General features: G+C 42.1%; 1 protein-coding gene across 1 annotated transcript in view; it reads left to right on the forward strand.

Annotated features, from left to right (window-relative positions):
• Positions 1–3,468: 3,468 nt before the first annotated feature.
• The window catches only part of LOC125893947 (thrombospondin type-1 domain-containing protein 7A), a 239,557-nt gene continuing 223,804 nt past the window's right edge, over positions 3,469–19,221 (forward strand). The window contains exon 1 of the mRNA XM_049584960.1: positions 3,469–4,471. Within this exon, the coding sequence (XP_049440917.1) occupies positions 4,321–4,471 (151 nt within the window). The 5' untranslated portion in view covers positions 3,469–4,320. The remainder of the gene's footprint in view (positions 4,472–19,221) is intronic.

Below are 19,221 nucleotides of genomic sequence, written 5' to 3' on the forward strand. Positions count from 1 at the left end.
ATCGGATCGAACAGAGTCCTTGAAAATCGAATCGAATTGATCTGGAAAATCTGAATCGATACCCAGCCCTAGTACTGTTATTTCATTGTCTGATTTATTTGCATTTACAAAAAACGTGGTAACACTTTACTTGAAGGTATCTTCATAAGAGTGACATGACACTGTCATAACTATGACATGACACGGTCATGAACTTGTCATAAACATTATGTACATGTCATAAATGTTTATAACTGCTATCATTAAGTGTCATTCGGTTTTTGTAATGACAAGTTGACATTGTTTGGGATTGTCTTGAATATGACAACTTGATATTAATCAAAGTGACATTACCAGCAGGGCCCGACCAATATGGATTTTTTGGGGCTGATGCCGATTCCGATATTATGGAATAAAAAAAATCCGATAACCGATATATCGGCCGATTAAATTTTTACGTTTTTCAATTTAAAAATCCCCAAAATACCTGCTTTTGATGGCTTAAATATAGTTCGAACACTCATTACAAAGATATAAATTGAAGGAAGAACATTGTACTATTTTCAAATACTTTTATTATCAGAAATTGTGTGGAACAAGCAGCATATGAACAATTTGAACACAAAATAAATCAAAAATATGATGTGCAAAAAGGCAGTAGACCTCTGGGAAATAAAATAATCATGCAAAGTCTATATGAATTAAGACATTCACATGTATGTTCACAGTACCAGAGTTCTTCTTATTATTGCCAATTTAACAGAGGTATGTTATAGTGCAAAAAGTAACACAAGGACATCATTTCTAAGTAAAACACCCTGCATTTTACTAGGGATGAAAATATAAGTGTTAACATCGGTGTCAATCGGCCAACTTTTGGCCAATTGCCGATTATTTTTTATTGGCTATAATCGGCCAATTAAATCAGCCGGCCAATAAATCGGTCGGGCCCTAATTACCAGGGCTTGACATTACTTGACATTAAATTTGTTTGGGATGTCCTTATAATGACAACTTGGCATTAACCAGGATGACATTAGACTCACAAGTCAGTCTTCAGATGCTTTGCTTAACTAAAGACTGATGACTTTCTCCCTGATTTTGTGTTTAGATGGGTGGATACAATTTCAGAGTTTAAAAAAACTCCCTACGTTGCAGAACCAATAGTAAATCTGTAGGGCGGTCCTTCGGTGGCTCGCTGAACTCCTGTGCTTGTAAACATAGTCCCACTAGAAACACGTGTAGCGGTACAAAATGGCTCAGCCGCGCTCACAGAAAACGCCGTCAAAGATTGTGGATGTTTGTCGCGTTTTCGGCGACACATTCTCGCCAACTAAAAGAAACAAACATAATCTTTTACAAGGCCATGACTCATCCGTCCGGCCGGACTATAGAGGGAATCGCGTTGTTGTTTCACATCACTGTATCAACGTTTAGACTAATCTGATGTTTGTAAAGTCTATAAACACAATGATTGAACAAACATTACTATTTCTTAGCCGTTAGCGGTGTCTGTAATAGGTAATAACTCATTTAAACGGTCCGTGAAAAAATATTTTTTCCAGAGGATATCTTAGTTACAACATGATTGAGCTAGCAAAGCAGTTTTGTGTTGCTATGTGTGGTATTTATTCAGTTTTGGGAAATCACGATGTCTAGAAAGCATCAGTGGCTGCAGCTGACAAGGACAGCTAACAGCAGCAGCAAAGCTAACATCAGGACGTCATCTGTTAAAAGCCTCCCGTTGTCGGATACGACATGAAACTACTCCAGTTAGCTCAATCATGTTGTAACTAAGACATCCGCTGGAAAAAATATTTTCTTCACGGATGAGCACACGTTTGATAAAATGGAGTTAAATCTCTCGGCATCCATTTTCAAGCTCTCTGCGTGTTTGTTTCCTCGCGGACGAGAACCGAGAAGGCGTGTCCTTTTCAAAAATGCAAGAGGCGTTGCTTTGACTATCAGAAGGCGGAGATCTCTGATTGTCTGGTGGTGAGACTAGGATGACATTACCAGAAGATATCTTTGTCATGACAGTTTGACATTAACATAAAAAGCACCTCTTTTTGTGTTCATGACAAGTTGACATAATGATTATTATTATGACAAAGACATCTTCTGGTAATGTCATCCTGGTTAATGTCAAGTTGTCATAATAAGGACATCCCACACAAATTTAATGTCAACTTGTCAATATAATATAATGTCAATTATTATTATTATTATTATAACTTGTCATGACAAAGACAACTTCTGGTAATGTCACTTTAATTAATGTCAAGTTGTCATAATCAAGACAACCCAAACAATGTAAACTTGTCATTACAAAAACTGAATGACACTTAATGACAGCAGTCATAAACGTTTATGACACGTACATAATGTTTATGACAAGTTCATGACAGTGTCATGTCATAGTTATGACTGGGTCATGTCACCCTTATGTAGATACCTTCAAGTAAAGTGTCACCAAAAACGTTTCCTTTAAAATTTGAAAAGCCCTAAGGAAAGTATTTATTCACGGCCTTTTGTTTTTGGAAGGGTGTAGTTTTATCTTGTGGTGGTTTATGAAATTTGTAAAGCAGATGTAAAAACTCATTGTAAAGCCCTGGCAGAGACATGCAGTAGTCGAAACATGTTGGCTCTTTTAATGATTTGGCCTCGATAGTAAAGAGTTTTTAATACTTCCTTCCTTGTTCTCTATAATTTTGGAGCGCCTGGATTGCCTTCCTGTGTATCCTGTTGTTTCCCGTTCTCCATGAACACCTGACAAAAGATCTCTGTTTGATTATACAGAGCAACCAGTCATCCCTCTTTCTCTCCAAATATATACATAAATATATATATATATATCAGTTTGTCATGCATCCCTAGTTTTGTCCTTGATTTTTTGTTGTTGAAGTTCCAAGTGATGGCACTCTCTGTCTGTCTGTGTTTATCTGGGTATCACTGCCCATGCTGAGCACCCAGTTCATTTTTTCTTTCTCTTCTTTTCACCACTGTGATTTGAAATGATTCATATTTAGCACCGACAGGGTTTTAAAGTGCACGTACCACTGTAGGTCAAAGACTGGTACAGAGATAAGGATGCATGTAAGCTTCTTAACCTAAAGTTAAACACTCCAAGCTCATGCCAAGATGTAAATAGGTTAAAACATTTTAACATGTTGTTGTGTAATTCTGTCTTTTTCTTTCAACATACCTGCCACAGGTTGGCTCATTATTTTCAGTAATAGAGGCAGGGCAGTGATATGTTTTGTATGTGAAAGTAAGCTGTTACTGTGCGTCTTCATTGTCACTTCGCCTGTTCCATCATTTCACTTTCACACTCCTTTCTTGCATGCACAAACACCCCCTCTTCCCTCATCTCTTCCTCGCGCTCTCTCCTTCTCTGCTTTAGTGTTTTGCTCCTCCTCGCTTTCCCCCATCAACCCCCCTCCACTTTCACTCGCTCTGCATTAAGCCCTGCTTGTCTCTGATCCTGGAAGCAGCGCTTATGGGAGCTTCTGAGACCAGTGTGAGCACTGCTGGTCTCCAGTCGCCTTCCCAGCACTGCAAGTGGAGGACGAGTGGAGGAGGAAGGAGGAGGAGGAGGGGGAGTATCCGTCCTCATGCCCTAGGCGGGAGAAAGAAAAACGGGAAAGGAAAAGGGAGAGAAAGTGAGAAGGAGCATGCTAGAGATGCAGAGAGTGTGAAAATATAGGGGAAATGAGAGGGGGAGAGAAACGAGGAGATGAGGGCAGGAGAGGAAAATATATAAAAAGATAAAAGCAAGGAGTAGAAAAAGAGAGAGGGAGAGCAGGGTGGCACAGGGAGAAGAGCAAATGAGTGAGCGAATAGGAGGAGAAGAGAGAGAGTGAGAGCAAGCGAGAGGGAGGGAGGCGAACAACACTGCAGACACTCGCCCACTGTCACTGCTCCACAGCCAGAGGACAGAGGCAGCAACGGCAGTGGAAGCGGATACGATGGAGGAGGAAGACCGAACCATCCATCTGCAGCTCAGTCCCCGTCACTGACAGCCTCCCTCTGGGACCATCCTGCCAAGTTGGGAGCGGAGAAAAAAAAAGAAAACTACTCTGTCTGTCCTTCACAAGACCAAGCACCGGACCTCAACTCCTGCAGGACTGATAACACACACCACACACACACACACACACATACACACCTCATTATTTCTCCCCTCTCCCCTCTCTTACACTTCCTCACACCCTCTCTCAAACTGAAGCACACTTCACTTCTTGTTGCCTTTTGGACTAGTTTTTTTTTCTTCTTCTTCTTCTGCACCGCCTTCGCTGACCTTCTGAGCTGAGTGGATTTACTTTTATCCTCTGGCGGACCATGGGGCTAGGGTGGAGGGGTGCAGCAAGGACCCTCCGATTAAGGACAGAGGGGAGCTGGTACCTTTTGGTGACATTGCTGCTGCTCTGTGGTTTCTGGGAGGCTCACGCGCAGACAGACGATGGGAAGTCTGTCTACTTCTGGGAAACAGGTACCGCTTGCTAAACCACTAATTAGAGATTATATTTGATCCCTTGTTTTACATATGGTACGTTAACGATGGTGGGTAGGTGGTGAATTAGTGTGTGCTGCTGGTGGTGGTGCTGCGATGTTATGTGACCTCCCACACTCAGAGGATCTCATCATGTATGTGTGTGTGTGTGTGTGTGTGTGTGTGTGTGTGTGTGTTCGCAGCTCATTATCTGTGAAAAAATGTATGGTGTGATAACTTTTAGATTTTTTAGAGAACATTTAAAACCAGTGCGTCGGACAGTGTTGCATCATGAAGATCAAGTGTTCTTGGGTCTTGTCCGTACAACAGACACATCCTGACGCTTAATTGACTCTCACATGTCTTCAATGCCTCCAGATGACACACTTTGGTTGTCTCATAAATTTGTCATCTGAGGTATACGACTCAACGCCGCTGAACTTCAAAGATACATATACTTGAAAGATGACCCAGAAAATCTACAGTAGAGCTGTCTCCCCGTGCTGAATAGCATGTAGCACGCAGGACAACTGTGATCCATTTTTGAATGGATTACTTTCATCTTCCCGAGTCTCAGGTGATGCACCATTATTGAAATGTTGCTGCTGTGTGTTACAGCATGCGGATGATTGATAGGCATTGCCGCACAATAGTGCCTGGTGAGGGGAAGCAGAGTGGAATGGTGTTTGATGGTATTGATACGACATCAGCAGTGAATGAGCTGGTGTGTGTGTGTGTGTGTGTGTGTGTGTGTGTGTTCGAAATTCATACGTGTAGCAGATGCGTAGATTGATGGGCGGTTGCAGTATTTCTTATCTTTGCACATGTTCTGCGCTGAATGTGTTAACTGTCTATCAGAGGCAGAATCATGTGGAGTCACAGTGGGACCTACTGAATTATATCATCACTGTTGACATACATGAGGAGCCCGCTACCAGGCATGGGTGCTCAGCTCTAATTGAAGGTTCCAGAGTACAGATGTGTTACAGCAGTGATTGACGATTTCTAATGGACACTGAGAAAATAACTCTCTGCAGCCTTTTTAAAAACATCAGGAAGTCCTTTAAGGCATACATTAAATGACTTGATTTAATCCTAAATTGGACAGAAAAGCTCAGGAGGTTTCAGATGTGCTCTTTTTATTTTACCAATAACTGTATTTTATTTTTTTAATACTAGTACAACTTCATTCCCTTTACCCTAACTCAAACAACCCCACTCCACTTGTCCTGCCCCGCCTCGCCCAGCACCACCAGTCCCCAGTTGACGTATCCCACGTCTCTCCTGTGGTTCTGCATCTTTAAAGAGGATGTAGCTGAGTAAGGAGATTAAAGGAGCAGGGATTTAACAACCCAGGAAAGACAGCCCAGGGAACAGACTTGAAAAAGAGAAAGGCAGAGTGAGCACTGCAGGCAGAGAGAGGGACTAACTTAACCTACATCTACCCTACTGTAGGTCATAGTGATTACGCCTCTCTCCCACGCTACAGCACCTTTCTCCCACACTATACGTGCTCCTCAACTGGAAAGCTCTAGGCTCTGCGCTTTGAAATGTAATCCAGTGCTTGGAGTTTGTTCACTTCTTCCCAAATAAAGAGTAGCGCATTGATTTCAGCCCTGGAGTCTTCTTTTTTTCAGTGCCTCTTTGGTTTGACAATTGCCTGCAGAGTATTAAAATCACATAGGGCAATTTAGGGCTTTGAATCCCAGTGCTTTTCATCAAAATGTGATTATGTTTGCACAAGATTTGCATACTTCCTCTTTCCAATCGAAGCTTGTTTTTTTTTTTTTTTTTTTTTTAAAAACACACACACAAAATGTGATGATGTTTGTGCACATTTGCAGAGTGTGCAGTGGAGGGAATATTCTTGTGGCAAGCAATGCTCTGATGTTTTGCATATTGATGAGTCTAGCTGAAATACAGCCCCTGTCTTCAAAACTGTGGGGAATTGGGCCTGCATTGCTTTTATTGCCTTCTGTGAAAATATGATGTATCTGTTTTGGAAGGTGAGACAGTTCAGTGCTTTTTTTTTTCTATTCAAATGAGCCAGATAGAGACAACAGGCTCCGCCAGACACCGCAAGTGATATTTCTGAAGGTGGCGGTGAGGATAACTGGAAGAAAGAAAGGAAAAAAAAAAAAAAACTGAGAATGATTATAGCCACCATGAGGACGGTGGTGGCGATGATGATGGTGATAATGGCTTGCCACAGTTTTTCCGGGGCCTTTGAGAGATTGCAGGGAGTTTGTCTCCCTCTCAGACGTTATTTTCACACCATTATTCTTCTTGCCGCTTCCTCTCAACTGCGCACTCCCTATACACTTCTTCCTCTGCATTTCTATCGCTCTCTCTTTCCCTGTCTGGCACTCATGCTATATTTTGCATTTCTGTTTTAAGAGCCGCAGTTTTTTCCCGTTCAGTGCTAAAGTAAAACATGCTGGAATTCTAAAGCAGCCTTATCTGTTGCCAGTAGTGAGGAGGTATGAGTCTGCACACCAGGGTGACAATGGATGGAGCAAATTTTGCAGCATCCTGCTCATGTTTATGTGTAATAGAGAACTGCTAAGTGCCACACATGCAGAGGCACACATACACACACACAGCAGGTGCATCGCTCCCATTCTGGTACTATGGCGTGCTTCATTAGACTCTGTTGTTGGAGCGACAAGGTTGCCAGGTTTGAGCTGTCAAGACCTCACATGTGTGCCTGAGGACAAAGCAATTACAGGTGGCAGGGTAGCTGATGGTGTACTCAAGCAAACACATACTGTAACATCTCGATGTCTCGGCATTCTCTGCAGGCTTCTCTGTGAGTGTGTCCTCGTGCAGTTTCATGATGATGCAGGTTAATTATTATCAGTGGATGTTAAACTTCATCAAAAGGATAACTTTGTTAAGAAAACAAACACTGGGACTCATTCATTAACTGTTCTTACAAACCACCGGCAGAGTTTTCATGAAGATTCTGACATTAACTCGTGTTTCTTATTTGTGCTGATATTTTCATGGAAAATAATTGACCTTTTGCTAAGCCCCACCCCTTTGTGATGGACCGACAAGCTGTCACAGTAAGCATGGAGCCCACACTGTAACTAACTGCACTCCCTGAAGAAATATTATCATATTTTTTGGAAAAGTGAAGCAGTGATTCCAGAGAGAAGCAGACAGAGGGGTCTACAGTCTGTGTTTGAAGGATATATCCAGGATGTCAAACTGACTCAGCAGCAACAACAGGTTAAAAAGACAAAGATAGTCAGAAGCTAAAGCTGAACTATAGGCTACAGATCACAGTGTAAAAGTGAACCACCACATCACTGCTGATCGCCACACAAGACAATGAATATAAAGGGAAACTTTGCTGATATTGAACCAGCTGTGTGGCATCACAGTGTGTGCAGATGAACATGTTTGGCTTCACCCCCGTGTCGCTGCCAGCACCTGGACCTCTGCCGCCGGACGGGCAGGGATCTCAGGAGGAAGCCAAACAACATTCATCTGCGCACACTGTGATAACACAAAGCTGGTTGAAAATCAGCAAAGTTTCCCTGCTTCCCTTCACTGGTTCCTGTACAGCAGGGTCGGCCTTTGTTTCACTGTTATAATCATTAAAAGCAAAAGCAGCATGTGTATACATTCAGTAGGCTATATCTTCAGTAGCTAGCTAGCTAACTCTACACTTTTCAGGGTCTGATTTTGGTTTTGGAACAGAGAAGAAAACGAAGAAACAAACATTTAGCTCCAAATCCACAAAACCAGCCTGAAAATGAAGGAAATCTGAAACGACTGCATTACAGTCAGTGGAGCACAGCTGTGTTGTTGTCGGACCCTGGTCTGAGCCGGCCTGATGCTATATTATGTTTGGCCAGTCTGCGTCTGGGGGCGGGACTTAGCGAAGGGTCGATTGGTTATTGTGTTCTCTTCAATTCTGCAGTTTTCTAATATTATAGGATTTGAATTTATAATATTTTATAGTAATTATATTAATGATGTTACAAAAAGCATCATAGTCTTTTCAAGTAAACACTACACTAACAGTTCAGTTTATATCAGTTATGTTAAGATGTCAATGCTGTCTAACAATTAGTGATCGATCACGCTAGAAAATATCACGGGCGGTTCGGGAGGCGGGACAAAACGTGACAAAGCAGCGTTGCGATTAAGTTATTAATAACTTACAGAAACACTGCGTGAAATCAGGGCTGGTTGAAAATCAAAAATCACAATATTTGTATCGATAGTATTGGTATTGTTAGGATATTTTAGGGTTGACTTGCTTGGGTCCAGAACTTTGAATCCACTCACTCCACCAAGTTCAAGTTGGTTGATTTGTCTGGCATCACGACATGAAACGGTGGTTTCTTGGTTAAAGTAAAAAAACAATGATCGCTGTAGTGGGACTCGATTAGCTGATCAGTGCCGCTGGCGGGACTAATGATATTGTCAAGGTTTTGTTAAACTAACAAGCGGTGTGCCGGAACCAATAAGGAGTAATAACAACAATGGTGAGCGCTATTAAAAGATAGATGCTGCGATCAAGGCTATTCTAAGTCGACATGTCTTTGAGTACCACCTGACATTGTAGTTTGTTTTTCCTTCTCTCTGCGCCACTCTAAAAACCCCGGCAAAACAGGTATGTTAGCATGACTACGCGACAGTGTTGATTTAAAGTGACGTGAGATTCAGGTAGAAACGTCACAAAATATCAACTCCCCCTCCCCCACAGAAATCAGGTAGAGACGATGCTATATTGGACTGAAGATGGAAACAGACAGTCAGCTGACATTTCTGTCCGATATCAGGCAAATAATTATCTTAACTTTTTTCTTCCTTTGCAACTTCTGTATGTGCACGCGGCCCTGCAGTCTCATGCCGTTTCATAGGGATTGTTAGGGCATTTAGCTATGCTAATTAGGATCAACTAGCACGCGCTTTCACTCTAAAAGGACAATGGGATTCATTAATTATAAGAACACAGATGTGAACAATTCTACTGTTTAAGATCACGTCATCAATCTGACATTGACTTTTCCTCAGACCTTCCTCCAGAACAAACTTACGAACTTGCTGGTGAATGAGCCCCATTGTCTTACTGATATGTTGAGGCGTGTGTCAATCGGCGCCAAGTAATTAATCAGTTTGGTTTGATATCCTGATCTGATCATTGTTTATCAGCTCCCACCCCTCCCTGAATGCCGCCCCGTAATCTTTCCCGGGATCCAGATTATCTATCATTGAGATTACGCAGGAGTCGCCTCTGGCCTCTGATCAAGCCAATCCCATTTCACCCACCGTCTCGTCTCATCAGGTCAAGTGACAGTTCTCAGCACGTGCCTCTCTGTTGTAGGCCTGTTAAGTCACCTGAGTCATGCGCGGGCTGTCATACTAATTGCTCTAACTTATCCACTTACTAACTTACTGTGCATGTGTGTGTTTTTATGAGTGCATGTGGTGTCTGATTGACAGGTAAAATTTGTGTTTAATGGATAAATCTGTTTTTTATTCCATCAAGTTTGAGCCACCATATTACAGGTTGTATTCTGAAAGCAAACCAGTGGCTCTGTTTCAAACAAACTTCTGACTAGTCACCTGTGACATGCTTTTCACAAGGAAGTGAACTTTTTTGGGTTATGACCTGGATGGTTAACTACCTAAATCATAAATCAAAAACTTGAAAAGTTGTATTTATTGACTACATTTACATGCACAAAATATTTTGGGTTTTGTACTTATTTTCACAAAAAGACAATATTCCTATTAAGTGTTCACATGGCTAATACAAATGAATATTCCACTCATATTTCTGTTTGAATGTAGCCGTGCATACTCTCATTAACACACCCTTATGAGTCATTTATCACGTCAAAACACAGAAAGTAGAACGGCCAGAACTGCCTGTGCCTTTTCCTCAAAGTCTGAACAAATCAGAAATGTGGACTTTTCTTTTGGGCATGCATCTCTACCCCCGCCTTGCAAACTGTTGGCTAGTTGGTGTGTGAACGACACATCCATAACAACGCAGAGAACTGACTGTAAACAGGCAGGGGGCTGTGTGTCACAAACTGCGTTCAAACCCCAACTGAAACGCATAAAGAATGCCCCTAAACCTCGAATAACACCGGCATATCCCAAATATCTTACTTGAAAAATGCTAAATTTAGAAAAAGGCCTTATTTGGAATATCCAAACCCAATATGCTGTTTACATGACCTGTAACAATTTCAGAATATTGTCAGATTCAGAATAGCAATGAAACGTTAGTGTGCATGTAAACAAAGTCATTGTTGATTGTCCATGTCAGTGAGTTACACCCAGTGAGGATGGTAGGCTTGGACACTATCACGATATTACGATATACCAGGGTATGATTTTCAGTACCATCAAAAATACAGCTGCTCATGCTTTTATAAACACTCATATGGAGATACTGTACTGAGGATTTACTGAGGTTAGTCTCGGCAAGTGGAACAGGCAGCTGAGTTGGCAAACGTGCCAACTGCAAGTGGTGGGGATACCGTTATCGGATGGTAAACAACCGGCTAGACTGTGGGGAAAAAACTGCATATCTTTACATCTAACTCAATGAATTAAGGGTTTATTTAGAATATACCAGAGCTGGTGATTGCTGGAATAGTTGAATAACTGATTGGTACTGATTAGATTTATTTAGTTTGTCGACGGACAATTTAGAGTCACCAATTAACCTGCATGTCTTTGGACTGTGGGAGGAAGCTGGAGTAACTGGAGGAAACCCACGCTGACACAGGGAGAATATGCAAACTCCACACAAAGGGCCTCCCCCACCCTGGGTTTGAACCGAGAACCGTTTTGCTGTGAGGTGACAATCCTAAACACTGTGCCTCCATACCGTCCTGAGGCCAACCTCTGAGGCTGAAAAATTAAGCCAATGAAGAAGTGCCAAAAACCGCTGTTCCTCTAATGACCACTTGAGGCTGGTCTGAAACAGAGTAAATCTCTGTTGACCCCCATGTTAAGATGCCCAAAAATATGTTTACAGCCTTGCACAAAAAATGGTTTGGTCTTTATAGATAATTGCCCCCGCCATGACAGCTGTACAGGGGTGATTTGTTTTTATAACTCATCCATGTACATTTTATTAAGGCTTAAAGTTAGTGCATGTTTAACAGCTGGGCTGCTTGAGTGACAGGCTGTCTGTGAGTCAGATCCAACCCCCTCTACTCCACAGCTCCACCCTCTCGTCCAATTATGGTCACCTCTGGCTCCAAAAGGCCGAAATGTTGAACTTGAGGCTTAAAAACAGCGGTCCACATCACAGTAGCTACATCCATTATTTATACAGTCTATGGAAGGGAGGGTGGGTAGGTGGCGCTACACACAAATACCATCATATACCGTATACCTGATGATACTGCACAAGCCTAAAGGATAGTAAAAACTATCCTGGGCTTAGTTTTATCAGATGAGCTAATGAGATCATTTCGGATCATCTGTTAATAACCATGAGGTGAATCCAGAGTGTGTGTATGTGTCTGTATGTGAGAGTGTTTTGCACGTACCTCTGTACATTTGTCAGCCCTGCATCTCTAATGACCTGTCACTACACAGAGACAATGGAGTTTTAGTCCTACACACTATCATACAATGAGGACCGCTGCAGATTTCAACGCTCTGAACGCAATGCTGTGTGTCACCACGTCCCGCTGATGTCACCTTTCAATGCATGGGGACAAGGCGACTGGCGCTGACAGGCCATTGTTAGCCGAATACATTCCTCCCTTCAGAGAGGCAGTAGCAGTGAAGGATGTCACCCTCGCTGTGGATTGTTAGTGGCTCTCCCACAATCACCTGCTATTACGGCAGACCCACTGAAGAGGCCATCCAGGAAATTGAGGGAGAGCAGGTGTGACGGGTTCACAAGCGAGCCAAGGTCATTAATATGGCCTTCAGCCAAAACGATTGTTGTAGCTGAACTGTACAAAAGTGGAGCCACGAGATAGATCAAAACAATAGTACAGTATTGATCTCCTGAAGGTGCCTCGGACTAATTAAGCCGAAAGTTTTTCTCTTGCTTTCATTTCCTGTTAAAGAACCACATGAGAAATCTGAGATTGGTCAGTTTTGCTTCATCATCTAATTTCATCCGGAGTGACTTTGGCTCAATGTTCTCACTTACAATTTCTCATTTTAAAAGGATTTTTTTGTCTGCATACTTGATGGATTCTCGTCCTCGACTGAACCTGACCACAAGCCTCACTCATTGTCCCAGGTCTAAATTAGAATCTGCCGTCTCGGTGCGCCCTGAAAATCCTTTTCCTTAAATAGCCGTGCGCTAATACCTGCACACCTATTCTGTCTGACAGTTTGTCTTGAATTGAGCCAGGAACAAACACCGGTCTGACTGAGAGGCTGCAGCTTTGATATCAGCAGGAATGTGACTGGCATCATCCCAAATGAGAACATCCCTTGGAGATTCCTGCCTCATTTTAGCGAGTGCATTACAACGTGACCCCCTGTGACCCTAATTAGCATAGCACCTGAGGGCAAACAAGAGTCTGGTAGGTAATTGGCCAGCCACTGTTGAAATTCCTTAGCAACAGGCAACAAATTTAGGCCATGCATATAAATTAAGAGAATTTCCTTGGGATTTTCAGTTTTCATTACACAGTATGCCAATGGGTTTTATTTTAATTCAGTATGCCTGTGTTTTTGTTTTGATTTCTAGTTCAGTTGGAGTGGAAATGGAGGCTAATTGTGTCTGTTGTTTGTGTCTGGCCCTACAACCATTGGAAAATGAGCACTCAGCAGCCTGTGGAGTCTTTCTCTGGAAACAACAGCAGCGGCCATGTGGCCTCAGCATCTTTCTGTCTGAAAGAGGAAGGAAGCTATTTTTCAAAGTTAGTTTTTGTCTCGGTGGAAAACAGACCGAGTGCGGCTCAAGCTCCGGTGGTCAATGATACAGAGCTGACCAACAGCGCACCATGACATTGCACTTGATTTTAAAAGCATTTGCAGCCCAATACGTCACGTTTGACCCAGATTGATCTGTTTTGTGGCTTTAGAGAGATTTCTCCCACCACTCTCCACTTCAGACTGCTGCGTTTTTGAAATAGCCTATCCATCCAGGGGAGAAAGATGCCAAAGAGATGCCAGAGTTTGTTTAATCTAAATGGCAGAGCTTACACTAAAACCTGGCTATTACTGATATAGGAGGGATGGCAGGATTAGAGATTACACTTCATCCAAAAAACTTTATTTAGAGTGACATAAGAGGATTCCCGCTGCCTCATTCCACCGTATTCAGATGGCTCATAACATATTTTAGATGGGGCACTGTGTCATTCAGCTACGCGAGCAGTGTACTTTGTGGATGGTCATGGCGTGAGTAAGCAGATCAGTGATAGATTTATGTTATGTGGGGATGTTTTTCTCCCTGATTATCAGCCTTGACCTGGTATATGAAAGCAACACGTGCTGCTGTAAAAAGATTAGTACATGATCGAAAAGTCTGACCTACTCTTTTTCAGTAAATTTTAGCCACATCACAATTCACACTTAGTCATCCTTACACCTGGAGAAAGCTACTGTAAAACCTAGAATGTCTACTAATCTACTTCAGATAGGGCTGGCATGATATCAGATATTCCAGATTCTCGTGGCAAAAACAGTTCATAATATATACACCGATCAGCGAAAACATTGAAACCACTGACAGGTGAAGTGAATAACTTTGATTATTTTGTTCCAATGCATTGTTCTGCTGGGAAACCTTTGGTTCTGGCATTCATGTGGATACCACCTGACATGTTCCACCCACTCAAACACTGTTGCAGACCAAGTACCCCCCCTCATGGCAACAGTACTCCCCAATGGCAGTAGCCCCCCAGCAGACAAAAAAACAGCATGCCACACTACAAAAAGTGTTTAGAAATGGTCCCAGTCTGCTCAAGGATTCTTGTGATGTGCCGATACCCCAGATGTACCCCTAATCCAAGGTGGGGCCTCCTTGGATCGGACTTGGCTCTGACCTGTCGAGGCATGGACACAGGATCTCTGGGAGTGTCCTGCTGTGTCTGGCACCAGTGCATTGGCAGCAGATCCATTTAGTCCAGTGGGTTGTGAGGTGGGTTAATGGCACGTGCAACAGATGCTCATTCAGATTGGGATCTGGGGGATTTGGAGGCCAGGTTGACACTTTGAGGTCTTTGTTAAATCCCTTGGGCCATTCCTGAGCAATGTTTGCAGTGTGGCATGGTGCATTATTCTGCTGGGGGGCCACTGCCATTGGGGGGTACTGTTGCCATTGGGGGGGGGGTGGTACTTGGTCTGCAACAGTGTTTGAGTGGCTACTGAAAGTCTTGGGGTGGCACACCAAAACCAAAAGTCATAACTGAATTTGAGGGACTTGCTTATACTGTTAGTAGTAACCATATATAGGCTGGTTGAAAACTATGTCAATATAAGAGTTAAAACAGGAGTATTTTTCTTGGATGCTGGATGTTGGTCAGGATGTAACAGTTAATATTTTAGTTTCACAACAATCCCCTTTCAATGTGTTACGTATCAATACATGTGTTCTTCAGTCAGGCTAGTTGGCTTTTTTCTTAAAAAGACAAATATACACAAGAGACAAAATATTTTAATGGGAGCAAGCTGAAGTTCAGTGGAGACTTGTTGGTACCCATAGAACCTGTTTTTTACTGTGATGAGAGTTTAAGGGACTGCGTTATGGACATGCCAGTTGTTGACCCAGCAATATTTAGCCTAACTCTGGAGAATTATTTAGCCCCCCTTCCCAACAAGCCATGACGACATGGTCGGTACCAATGGATGCCTTTTGTTACCTAGTTTCACAGGATACCAATTAGGATGTTCATGGTGATAAATTTCCCTGTCAACTAAACAAAAATTCTAATTAAGACTAGTCGACTAGTCTAAAAAGGAAAACATTCAGAAAACTGTCAAAATTTAGCACATTTTATTGTTAAGTTATTATTTTATTGTTAAATATTGTCCAAAAAAATATTGTGTGCATTAAGAGCCCTTTGAAGCCTTTAATCGGATTTTAAATGCTGCTGAAGTACGAGACACTGTGCACCGTGCAGTATGAATGTGAACATGACAGCAACTCAGTCAAAAGTTAACCACTAAAATAACATCTAAAATAAATAAATTGCCTCTGAAATGTGGGGCACATTGAACCTTGCAGATTATCTGACAGAAATGATTCAGCAATTCACTTTAAAGTTAATAAAACAACATCTAATTTATAATTAAATTTCAGCTGAAATGAGAGGCATTTTGCTCCGTGCAGTATGAACTTAAACCTGCACATTATCTGACAACTCACCTAAACTTAACAAATAATATAACATCTCAAAATAAGATTAATTGCTGCTGAATTCATTTTCTAGATCAAAGTACTGCCAAACCACGCTGGTGTTGCAAGAGGACATCTCTCCAATTTCCCACCGTGCTGTTTTAAAACTCCAGTCTACTTGAGCATTACCACTAGTGGGGGGCGGCTGCATGACAGTTAAGTGGCCTTGTACATGAATAAAACACTAATAGGTTTAACTGACTAATATTTCTGGTGCTGACTAGCGAGTGGCGGACGTTAAATCCTTTAGACATCTAATCGCGTGCATCCTTAATACCTATACCTTTGAGCCACGGCCTCTTAAAGACAATATTGTCAGCCAGAAGGGGGTCAGCTATTGTAGCAGGGGGGCTATGGCCCCCTTTGGCCTTACCTTAGGGGCGCCACTGATAGCCACTAGCACTTCCACCCAATTGATTGTCGTCCACTTCAGCTTCGACACAGCTGCTCAAAATATTCTCCCAAATGGCACTTTGTTCCTATTAGTTCCTATTTGGAGCCACAATTGTTTTTAAGGTCTTAATTTTACCGAACACTTACTGTCACAGCTTCTAACTAATCATGGAGGTATGCATGTGCTACGTTCATGAATGTGACTATATGGCAGGCTGATATCAAAACAAAATATTTTAAATTGCATTTCAGAGTATTTTCATTTGAAATTTTGTGTACCAGTAGAGGGTGCCTGTGTACCAACACTGGTACACGTGCCATAGTTTGAATACCAGTGGCTAAATGATGAAGGATGAGGCTAGTTGCTGTTTTTTATTCATGTCCCCTCTTGTATTATCGTAGTCATACCACACAGCTCGATCTGGAAAACATTTACTTCTCAATTTCCCCTGTTTCACCAACTACTTTTCTCCAGAGTGTTCTCTCTTGTTTTTCCGTTTCACAGCGGTCACATCCCTGTTGTGTCTGTTCACAAACCATAACTCAAATCTGCGCTCAGCCGCAAGTTGAAACACAAACAAATCCCGTGCCCATGTTGAGGAGACCGAGCATTGTTGTGGTCATGGACTGGTATTCAAAACAGGCCCTCCGCTCCCACGAGAGCTAACGAGGCGGCTTCAGTGGGCTGAGAGGAATAGCGGCGTCATTGAAGAAAAGCAGTGACATTTAGAGGCCGTGCTGCCTCCTCCGATGCTACTCTAATAAAGCCGGAGAGATGGACGAGGCTCGGGAGTAAATATTCTCCTGTCCATCCAGCGGCACTGTCGTTAATCCTTCATCTCTTCCGCTGGCCATCAGTAGTTTTTGCCCAGCTCTGGGGTAGACGTGCATATTATACAGTCTCTTCTGAGCATAAAAGCTTCTGATTTCATAGTAGTTTCGCTTTTGTTGCTTTGCTGTCGTTGGTGAGCTGATGTGGTGCTGGGTGCTATGGAAAGCACTCATTGTTGTTTGGCAAGAAGATTAACTCATCACTAGATCATGTGATGAACTGTAAACACAGACTGCAATAATCCACCGTGTGCTTTAGGAATCATATATCAAAGTTATTAAATCCTGCTGAATATCATGAGAACATTGCATTAGAATATTGAGCTGCTGCTGCTGGTTTGAATCTTATATAACTGCATTGCTTTTGTTGTTGAAAGTCACATTGTTCTGATGCAGTTTTGACCCCATTTCCCAATGATTTCCTGCATTTTTTTTTAGTCCATGTGTTCTTGGTTCGTTGAGTAAAAAATGGTGCAGTAATTCCTCAGAGTGCTCTAAGCAACAGTGACAGGACGGTAGCTTTAGGTAATTGTTTGTGACAGTATTTTCCCAATCCCTGATTTGATGGTGTTGGTCTGTGGAATTACGTTGACCCCTGTGTCTTCTGACTCGCACGTGTTGTGCTTTGGTTTTAGCTGCAGAAGAAGAAGATTGATTAAAGAATAACAGTTACCATGAGTCTGCAACCATGCAAGCAACCAGTCTGCACAGTCATGCTTTAAGTTAATTGCTAAAGTCAGCATGCTTACATGTTCACAGTGACAATGTTAACATAAGCTAAGCTAACAAGTATCATGCTAAAATCAACAACAACAATCACTTGTGGGTAGACAACTAGCTTTTGATTTGAGTTGCAGAGATATGTAAGATATGCAAACTTGTGTATTTCTGCCGTCATTTTTAGCCGCAGCTGTAACGTTTAAAGACATGTAGTTAAACACTGTGGTCTGACCTATCTGACGTTTCTGCTGGGCTTATTTTGTGTACTGTGTTACTTTTTGATAATCCAAATCTACCCGCACGGAGGCTAAGCAAAATACTGCTGTGGACGGGGCTGCAGCAAAACATATTTTAGCTACTTAAAAAAAAAAAAAAAATCAGTTTAACTGTACGCTATATCACCAATCGAGGCAATGGCAGACCAGCCTGCGAAATAAAATAGCTATTTTTGTCAATGTTGTCTGGTGGCTTTGAGATAACCGCTTTATGTCCCTGTTGGAAATTTCTGTCTGACGGTAAGGTAAAGCAGTAAAAATGTTCTATATAAATAGCGTACACTTTAACTAATATAATTTTTTATAGGTGGCTAAAACTTAACCTAACGTAAGTGTTTGCTCAGCGCTGTTTCATTCATTGTGTGAGACACAAGGGTTTTCTACCTGTGATCTTTTTGCAAACAAACATTATGATTCGGTCTTTTAACTAATAAAAATTTCTGACCAGAGGATGGACCGATAGGAAAGGTTAAGGCTCACCATGATGTCATAGAGAAGGAGGTGCTAGGGACCAACTTCCAGGAGCAAGAATGTAAACAAGCAATAACGACTGACGACTAACTGATGCTGGCTGCCTCTTGTTTGGAAAAGCCAAAAAAAAGCAAAAGAAATAAAGACTGACATTTCCTCTGTTCCATAGAGCGCCAACATCTTTATCTATACATCATTCCTCTTTTGCTTCCCCATGTTTACAGTAAACGAGTACTCTTTGCTCCTATTGGTCAGAGTCACAGTTGGGAGAAACATCCTGGGAGGCAAAAAAATAATAATCTAATATGCTAGTGTGTCTGTCAGGACACTGTGAGGTGTTCAAGACATGGCTTCAGTAGTCGTCTACTATGACCCATTACGCATGATAAAACGATGCATTGACGCAGCTGACGCCTTTTGTCGTTCCCGATCCGATCCAACACCCTACGATGGCGGGATCAGGCTATAATCGGGCTAATGTTATGTAATCTGAACCCAGCATAAGGTGGTGCTAGAGGGAAAGTAAAGGGACGCTAAAAAGTCATCAAGACTTATCCTCTGGACACCATGAATGTTTGTGAGAAATTTCATGGCATTTGGATTACCAGAGAAACAGGAAGACATAGGCGTCCGTAGAATCACACTGCTATCATGGCTTAACAAATCGATTGAGAACAAAGCACTGATGTGCATGTAAACACAGG

Source organism: Epinephelus fuscoguttatus, linkage group LG8 (assembly GCF_011397635.1).
Source record: "Epinephelus fuscoguttatus linkage group LG8, E.fuscoguttatus.final_Chr_v1".
Classification (NCBI taxonomy): domain Eukaryota; kingdom Metazoa; phylum Chordata; class Actinopteri; order Perciformes; family Serranidae; genus Epinephelus; species Epinephelus fuscoguttatus.